Here is a 9,802-nt window from a genome sequence, read left to right on the forward strand (position 1 = left end):
TGCAAATGCTTAAAAGAAAAAAATAATTAGCAACCTAGTTTAACAACTAGTTACCCACCCCCAACTTAAAAACTTTGCTTTGTCCTCAAAGCATATTTATGTAAAAAATGTATGAAAATACCGAGGAACAGAAAACTCCCCTAGATTTGAGGACTTTGATTTTAAAGCTTGCTTCAAAGCGAAGTGGTTGCTTCCTTTTATGATTCTTTGATTTCTTCAAGTAAAGTTGCCTACATATTAAAAAAGGGATTTCTCTCAATTTTATTCAATGCAAAACTAATCTAGGAAAAACTAAAAAGACGGAAATTAAAGAAAAGTAAAGACAACAAGCGATAAAATTTTTGACGTCTGGCTGCTTCGGCTTTATGTGTAGAGGGGGAGAGAAAGTGTTTTTATTGAACATTGTTATACAGATTGTCCTTCATGGAATATTTTCAATCTATGCCCATTTACTTTGAAAATTTTTCCTGTGTCAAGACTTTTTATGGAAACTACACCAAAAGTAGAGAAATCAATCACAACAAAAGGACCAAGCCATTTAGATTTTAACTTTTCGGGCATGAGTTTAATAGAAGAATTATATAAAAGAACTTTTTGTCCTATTTCAAATTCTTTTCTTAAGATTTTTTTATCATGCAAAAGTTTAGTCTTTTCTTTGTAAATCCTAGAATTTTCATATACTTCTAATCTTAATTTTTCTAATTCTAGCAAATCTAGGAATCTTTTCTCACCGGTTTCTAAGAGAGATAAATTGCATTGTCTAATAGCCCAATATGTTCTATGTTCTATTTCTACAGGCAGATGACAAGGCTTACTGTACACAAGCTTGAACGAAGATGTGCCAATTATTTTATAGGTCGTTCGGTATGTCCAAAGTGCATTGTTGAGGCGGAGGCTCCAATCCTTTCTTTTTGTGTTGACGGTTTTCTCTAGGATATTTTTTATCTCTCGTTTAGAAGTTTCGGCTTGTCCATTCGTTTAAGGATGGTATGGTGTGGAAATACGGTACATGCAAAAAGTGGGAGATATGTCATTGATGTCGTCAAGAGTCCAACCAATGGCTTGCTTTTTCTTCTTCAAGACTTCGATAAGTCTTTCTTCTTGTTTTTGGTTTGGTTCCCTTGAGATTATTACGGAAAATGTATTCTTTTTTCCTAAGAATATGTATTTCAAGTGTTGTGGGAGACTTTTGAGCTCAATCCCAAGTTTCTGTGGAGAAAATAAAAGATTATCACAATTATTTTTTTCTAAAGCATAGTCAACATTGGGTTCTAACATTTCTCTATTTTCAACCATTTCTTGTTCAAAAAATTCATAATGTATAGACAATTCATCAACTTAATCATGCAATTCTAATGAACATAAAGACAAGCATTCATCCGGATATCTCATGGATTCAAAAATATTGAATGTGACAATGTCTCCATCAAACTCTACACTCAAGGAACCTTTATTAACATTTATAATGGCTTTTGCAGTTTTAAGAAAAGGTCTTCCTAATAAAATAGAGTGAGATGGTTTTAGGCATGCTTCATTCATTTCTAATATGTAAAAATCCACCGGAAAAATTAGTTTGTCAATTTTCACAAGGACATCTTCAACTATTCCTAATGGTGAAATAAAAGATCTATCCTCTAGTTGTATGCATACACTAGTTTTTTGCAAATTATTGAGTTCTAGATCTTTAAAGACGTTGTATGGCATGACATTTATGGATGCTCCTAAGTCAAGCATTGCATGAGAAATTAGCCTATTTCCTATTACACAAGGTAGAGAAAACATACCGGGGTCATTGCATTTTTTCGGAATATTTCTCTTAAGAAGAGTCGAAACATTTTGACTTACCATTGGTCTTTCTTTTGTTTTCCTCTTGTTGGTACACAACTCCTTTAGAAACTTTGCATACCTCAGAACTTGTTGGATTGCATCGAGAAGGGGCAAGTTGATTTGCACCTTTCTAAACATCTCCAAGAGTTCTTCCTCCTTGGGTGTTTCCTTCTTTTTTGGAGCCAACCTAGAGGGAAAAGGAGGTTTAGGTATGTAAGGAGTAAAATCATTAAGAGGAGATTTATCATTTTTAGAATTAGATGGTGAAGGGTTTGTTTCAACCTTTTCTTCCTTAGACTCATTCTTACTATTAAGAGGTAAGGGTTTGGAAGTTACCTTTTTCTCTTTGGTGGTGGGAGTGTCAAGAATCTTACCACTCCTTAGTGAAATGGCACTTACATTAGCATGGTCCGGTTGAGCCGGAAGTTTGCCTTTCCCATCCATCTTGCTTATGGCGGTAGTAAGTTGAGTCATTTGTTGTTTCATCTCTTGTTGAAAAGAAACAGTGTTAGTTGCCAAAGCTTTGATAATATCTTCAAGATTCGTACCTTGGTTTGAAGAGGCGAATAGTGCTTGTGTATGCTTTTGGTTGTCATTCCCCCATCTTAAGTTTGGTTTTTCTCTCCACTCCGAATTGTATGTATTACCGTGGGGTTCATATCTTCGAACAATGTTTACATCCTCGATCACCTCGAGACATTTGTCATTTGGATGACCAACCAAGCCACAAACTCCACACTTGGTTACTTTAAGAGGAGTACCTTGTACAAAAGAAGTAAGAAGAGTAGTCATATTTAACATTTGTGATTTTAACTCACTTACCTCTTTTGTTAGAGAATTGTCAAGCTCCGATGCTCTATTCCCAAAGCTTTGAGAATTTTACGCCATTCTTGAAATGAGCTTCCGTGCTTCGGTGGGGGTCTTGTCGGCTAGAGCTCCTCCCGCCGCCGCATCTACCGTATTCCTGTCGGAAGATAAAAGACCGAAGTAAAAATATTGAATTAAAGAAGGGTCGGAAATATGATGGTGAGGAAAGCTAGCACAAAGCTCTTTGAATCTTTCCCAGTATTCTGAGAGGGATTCTTCAAAGGCTTGTCTTATCCCATAAATTTTTTTCCTAATATTGTTTGCTCTAGAGGCGGGGAAAAATTTCTTTAAGAATTTCTTTTTTAGACTACCTCAAGTGGTTATGGAACCCGGTTCTAAGTAGTAGAGCCATCTCTTTGCTACATCTGTAAGGGAAAAAGGAAATGCTCGTAAATTTAGTTGTTCCTTCGAGATGTCGTGAGGCCTCATGGAATCACAAACCATATGAAAATCCTTAAGATGTTTGTATGGGTCCTCTCTAGAACTTCCTTTAAAGATGGGCAAAAGATGGATAAGTCCCGGTTTTAATTCAAAAGGTTGAGTGGTTGGGGGTATGACTATACAAAGAGGTCTTTGGTCTTCATCGGGCTCGGCAAGCTCTCTAAGGGTCTTTTCTCTAACTTCACCCATATTCCCTCTACCAAGGTTTGGATCTAAAGGAGAATCTAGGATAGGTTCTAAACCTCTTAAAGGTTCTTGGTTAGAAAGATTGGGGATGCTATTCTCTTCTCTCATTTCTCTTCTAATTCTACGAACCTCCCTATTTAAATCTTCAAAGTAAGAAAATTCTAAATTTGAAGAACGGGTCATGCAAGAAAGGAGAAGAGAGAACACAAAAAATTCTACACGATCTCTTTATGCCTATATATATTTTTTATTATTATTTTTTATTACAAAATTAATATAAGAATCAAGAAGCTTTAAAAGAAAGTTTGAAATCAAAAAGTCTTGAAAACTACACCGTGCTCCCCGGCGACGGCGCCATTTTTGAAAGGATATTATTTGAGGTAAGTTGTTATCAAAATGATAGGTTGTTATGGATGTAAGTATGCAAAACAAGAATTTATTCCTAATCTAAAATAAAAGAATACAAGAATAGAGAAAGACTAAATGAAATATGAGGGTTAGGGATTACCTCAATTACTTTTCAAAGTTATCTTTTTAACCCTTCTTACCTTTGTGGAAATTGAAAGTAGTATGGGAAAGAAGGGTGTCGAACCCTAGAGAGCACTTAGAATTCAAAACTTCAAGACTCACAAACAAGGTCGATTAGTAGCTTCAAGATCTAAAAGAAAATTAGAAACATACAAAAGAGGGCGGTTTGTGGAAGTAATTTTTGAACTATAGTAAAGAACGAGTATTAGGGAATGATTAGTGACAAGTAATTCAAGTAAAGTTTTTCTTTAAAGTTTAGTAGAGGGACTTTTTCTTGGGTAATTACCATGTTTCTTATCATTCAAAAAGAAAAAAGATTAATTAATCTTTTCTTGAATTTACAAGAATGGAATTTTTACAAAAAAAAAAGTAACGAAATCTCTATTAAAACATGATTAATCTTAGCGACCAAAGCATGTTCAAACCGAGGCAAAATTTATCCTATTCAAGATTTGCTAAGGAGGGGATAGCCACTACCCTTAGCAAAATTAAAGTCCATTTCAAACTTGTTATGCAAGAATCAATTAGTAGAAAATTAAAGACAATCTCAACAATTAATTCAACATAACAAACCATTGCAAATCAAAATTTAAGTTCAGCACTTTAAGAATTTGTAAAAAAATTTCAATGAAAAATTGATGGGGAAAACTTATTTGTTTCATTGAAATTTCAAAAGAAATTGCAAAGGGAAACAAGCAATCAAATAAAAAATTGAAAAGATATAAAAAGAAATTCAATTCTCAAAGAAAACATGGTAATTTAACCCAAGAAAAAATCTCAAAAGATTACCTTAGCCCATGAAGATTGATGAAATTCTTGAAAAAATGTTGAGGAAAGAATCCATTTATTTAACAAAAGTAATCTTTATTGATAGAGTTTCAAGAATTTGGTACAAGAATTGAATGAGAAAGAGAGTCTTTTTTACTTGGAATTTCTTCTCTCTCCCCTAAAAAATATGAGGAATTTTATAGAAGGGAAAATGGGAGAAAAAAGTGGAATTAGTTTAAAAACTAAAAGCCACGTGGCACGATCTGGTTCGTCCAATTTCTCGGTTTTGCCCTTAAACTTGTTTTTGGACAATTCTTCTTCATTATAACTCTGATTTAAATGATTTCAGTGGCGTTGGACTCATATCGGAGTGAAGTTTCATATTCTGTATAAAAATGACATTTTAGTGAGTAAATGGATAAAGGTTGGGAAAAATTAGTCTAATAATGTTAGGTCTAAAATAGCCCTAACAGAGCCCCGAACATCGAAAGACTTATGACCAATACGGAGCAAAGGGAAGAAACCGTAGGGGACCGCTTTTTACAACAGGATAAGAAAACTAAGTTCGGGGCATTCTCGCTCGCGTTTTCTTGGGACGAACACCAGAAGTCCTCGAGCTCAGCCCGTTTCTTTCGCTCCAAGTGCATTTCCAGTGGTTTCTAACATCGGACGAGCGTTCCTCAATCGTTGGAAGCATTGGCCATCTTTTGGACCGTTTTGGGTTGAACCACAATTCTCCCTCCAACGAGCTCGCTTCCTGACCTATACCTCCGGAAAGCGTGTCAGGGAGCATGCCAAGAGTGTGGGTTGAAGTTGTTGGAGTAGAGCCTCAAAGATCGAAAGACTTATGACCAGTTCGGAGCAAGACGAGAAAACTGTGTCTAGGGCATTCTCGCTCACGTTTTCTTGGGACGAACACCAGAAGACCTCAAGCTCAGCCTGTTTCCTTCGCTGCAAGTCCATTTTCAGTGGTTTCTGAGACCAGACGAGCGTTCGCCACTCGTTAAAAGCATTAGCCATCTTTTGGACCGTTTTGGGTCGCACCAGAGTTCTCCCTCCAACAAGCTCGCTTCCCGACCTATACCTTGGGAAAACATCACAGGGAGCATGCCAAGAGTGTGGGTTGAAGTCCTCGGAGTACGAGCCCCAAAGATCGAAAGACTTATGACAAATATGGAACAAAGGGAAGAAACCGTCAAGGGACCGCTTTTTCCCCAGGATGAGAAAATGAGTCCGGGGCATTCTCGCTCGCATTTTCTTGGGACGAACACCGAAAGTCCTCGAGCTCAGCCCGTTTCCTTCGCTACAAGTGCATTTCCAGAGGTTTCTGACACAGGACGAGCGTAAGCCACTCATTGGAAGCATTGGCCATCTTTTGGACCATTTTGAGTCGCACCACAGTTCTCCCTCCAACAAGCTCGCTTCCAGACCTATACCTTGGGAAAACCTATCAGGGAGCATGCCAGGAGTGTGGGTTGAAGTCCTCGGAGTACGGCCCCAAAGATCGAAAGACTTATGACCAATACGGAGCAAAGAGAAGAAACCGTCTTGGGATCGCTTTTTACCCAAAGACGAGAAAACTGAGTCCGAGGCATTCTCGATCGCGTTTTCTTGAAGGAACACCAGAAGTCCTCGAGCTCAGCCCATTTCTTTCGCTGCAAGTGCATTTCAGTGCTTTCTAACACCGAACGAGCATTCACCACTCGTTGGAAGCATTGACCATCTTTTGGATCGTTTTGGGTCACACCAAAGTTCTCCTTCCAACGAACTCGCTTCCCAACCTATACCTTGGGCAAACGTGTCAGGGAGCATGCCAGAAGTGTGGGTTGAAGTCCTCGGACTACGGCCCCGAAGATCGAAAGACTTATGACCAATACGGAGGAAAGAGAAGAAACCGTATTGGGACCGCTTTTTATCCAAGGACGAGAAAACTGAGTTCGGGGCATTCTCGATCGCGTTTTCTTGAGGCAAACACTAGAAGTCCTCGAGCTCAGCCCGTTTCCTTCGCTGCAAGTGCATTTTTCAGTGCTTTCTGACACTGGACGAGCATTCGCCACTAGTTGGAAGCATTGACCATCTATTGGACCGTTTTGGGTCACACCACAGTTCTCCCTCCAACGAACTTGCTTCCCGACCTATACCTTGGGAAAATGTGATAGGGAGCATGCCAAGAGTGTGTGTTGAAGTCCTCAGAGTACGAGGCCCGAAGATCCAAAGACTTATGACCAACACAGAGCAAAAGAAAGAAACCTTCGAGGGACCGCTTTTTACCCATGGACGAGAAAACTGAGTTTGGGGCATTCTCGCTCGCGTTTTCTTGGGAAAAACACCAGAAGTCCACGAGCCCAGCCCGTTTCCTTTGCAGCAAGTGCATTTCCAGTAGTTTCTAACACCGGATGAGCATTCGCCACTCGTTGGAAGCATTGGCCATCTTTTGGACCGTTTTGGGTCGCACCACAGTTCTCCCTCCAACGAGCTCGCTTCCCTTCCTATACTTTGGGAAAACGTGTCAGAGAGAATGCCAGAAGTGTGGGTTGAAGTCCTCGGAGTACGAGCCCCAAAGATCGAAAGACTTATGACCAATACGGAGCAAAGGGAAGAAACCATCGGGGGATTGCTTTATACCTCAGGACGAGAAAACTGAGTCCGGAGCATTCTCGCTCATGTTTCCTTGGGGTTAACACCAAAAGTCCTCGAGCTCAGCCCGTTTCCTTTGCTGCAAGTGCATTTCCAGTGGTTTCTGACACGGCACGAGCATTCGCCACTAGTTAGAAGCATTGGCCATCTTTTGGACTGTTTTTCGTCCCACCACAGTTCTCCCTCCAACGAGCTCGCTTCCCGACCTATACCTAGGAAAAATGTGACAGAGAGCATGCCAAGAGTGTGGGTTGAAATCCTCGGAGTATGAGCCCAAATGATCGAAAGACTTATGACCAATACGAAGCAAAGGGAAAAAACCGTCGGCGGACCGCTTTTTACCCCAAGACAAGAAACAGAGTCCAGGGCATTCTCACTCTAGTTTTCTTAGGACGACAATCGAAAGTCCTAAGCTCAGCCTGTTTCCTTCACTGCCAGTGCATTTATAGTGGTTTCTAACACCGGACGAGCGTTCGCCACTCGTTGGAAGCGTTGGCCAGCTTTTGGACCGTTTTGGGTCGCACCACAGTTCTCCCTCCAAAGAGCTCGCTTCCTGACCTATACCTCCAGAAAACGTGTCAGGGAGCATGCCAAGAGTGTTGGTTGAAGTCCTCGGACTACAAGCCCCGAAGATCAAAAGACTTTTGACCAATACAGAGCAAAGGAAAGAAACCGTTAGGGGACCGCTTTTTGCCCCAGGATGAGAAACAGAGTCCGGGGCATTCTTGCTCGTGTTTTCTTTGGACGAACACTAGAAGTCCTCGAGCTCAGCCCGTTTCCTTCGCTGCAACTTCATTTCCAGGGGTTTATGACATCGGACGAGCGTTCGCCACTCGGTTGAAGCATTGGCATCTTTTGGACCGTTTTATGTCGCACCATAGTTCTCCCTTCAAGGAGCTTGCTTCTCGACCTATACCTTGGGTAAACGTGTTAGGGAGCATGCCAGGAGTGTGGGTTGAAGTCTTCAGAGTACGAGCCCTGAAGTTTGAAAGACTCATGACCAATACGAAGCAAAGCGAAGAATCCATCCGAAAACCGCTTTTTACCCAAGGACGAGAAAACTGAGTCCAGGCAATGACGCTCGCGTTTTCTTAGGACGAATACCGAAAGTCCTTGAGCTCAGCCTATTACCTTCACAGCAAGTGTATTTCAAGTGGTTTCTGACACCAGACGAGCGTTCGCCACTCGTTGGAAGCGTTGGCCATCTTTTGGACCATTTTGGGTCGAACCACAGTTCTCCCTCCACCGAGCTCGCTTCCCGACCTATACCTCCAAAAAATGTGTCAAGGAGCATGTCAGAAGTATGGGATGAAGTCCTCAAAGTACGAGACCCAAAGATCGAGAGACCTATGACCAATACGGAGCAAAGGAAAGAAACCGTCGGGGACTGCTTTTTACCCCATGATGAGAAAACTGAGTCCGGGGCATTCTCGCTCGCAATTTCTTGGGACGAACACGGGAAGTCCTCGAGCTCAGCCTATTTTCTTCGCTGCAAATGCATTTTCAGTGGTTTCTGTCATCGGACGAGCGTTCGCCACTCGTTGGAAGCATTGGCCATCTTTTGGACCGTTTTGGGTCGCACCACAGTTCTCCCTCCAACGAGCTCGCTTCTCGACCTAATATTAATATTTTCATTTAAATCATATATAAATGAATATCTCTCGCATAACCTATAGTTTTAATTTAATTAATTTAATTAAATCAAATTAAACTAAACTATTAATTAATTCTCCAATTAATTAATTTCTAAATTAAATATCTTATATTTAATTTAATCCATAATTTCAATCATATTCAAATATAAATTTCTCTCATAACCTATAGTTTTAATATGTATCATATACACATTAAGTTTTAACCTATAGTTTTAATATGATGTAATTCAAATTAAACTAATATTTGAACTTATTCAAATATTCTATTCTCTCGTAATTTAATTTTGAATCATATACAAAATTAAATTTATATAATAAAGTCTAATAAACTTTATATTATAATGTATCAATATACATTATATTAATTCCCAAAGTAAATTTGAACATTTCAAATTACAACCAATATAAATAAATCTCATTACTCTTTATGAGCTAGAAAGGGGACCTAATGGACCTACAGATCAGAAGTTACAACGATATGAGATTAATTAGCTAAACTCATTAACTACATTAATCAATATTCGTTAACTGTGTGTACACTCCACTAAAGACTCACAGTTGAACTCTTCTCACTGTAGATATATTTTTGTGTTCACGAATATAGACCAATACCAGTAAGTTAGTCCTTCAGTAGTGTTCGTAACACCAGCTGGGTCAAATTACCGTTACCCCTAGGTTACCTCTAGTCCTTAAATACTAGTGCTCCTCTAATGAACAACCTGTTTATGGTTCAACCACTAAACAGAAACCCCTCTCGTGCCATAGAGAGGGTAGGGCCTTTTGTTCAAGTCCCAGAGACACCATTTAAGGGAACACTTATCTACTTACCTTAAAGGTGGGAAGGAGTGAATTCCATCTTGTGTGATTATGTTCCCATCTCCCCACTCAGTCTT

The 9,802-nt window shown here is 39.7% G+C and overlaps 1 protein-coding gene across 1 annotated transcript; it reads right to left on the reverse strand.

Annotated features, from left to right (window-relative positions):
* Nucleotides 1-1,338: 1,338 nt before the first annotated feature.
* Nucleotides 1,339-2,619, reverse strand: LOC127150853 (uncharacterized). The gene has a single exon (XM_051089544.1). It carries the CDS (start codon nucleotides 2,617-2,619, stop codon nucleotides 1,339-1,341), a length of 1,281 nt encoding a protein of 426 aa, XP_050945501.1.
* Between the last annotated feature and the right edge of the window lie 7,183 nt (nucleotides 2,620-9,802).

The sequence above is a fragment of the Cucumis melo genome, chromosome 9 (assembly GCF_025177605.1).
Source record: "Cucumis melo cultivar AY chromosome 9, USDA_Cmelo_AY_1.0, whole genome shotgun sequence".
Lineage (NCBI taxonomy): Eukaryota > Viridiplantae > Streptophyta > Magnoliopsida > Cucurbitales > Cucurbitaceae > Cucumis > Cucumis melo.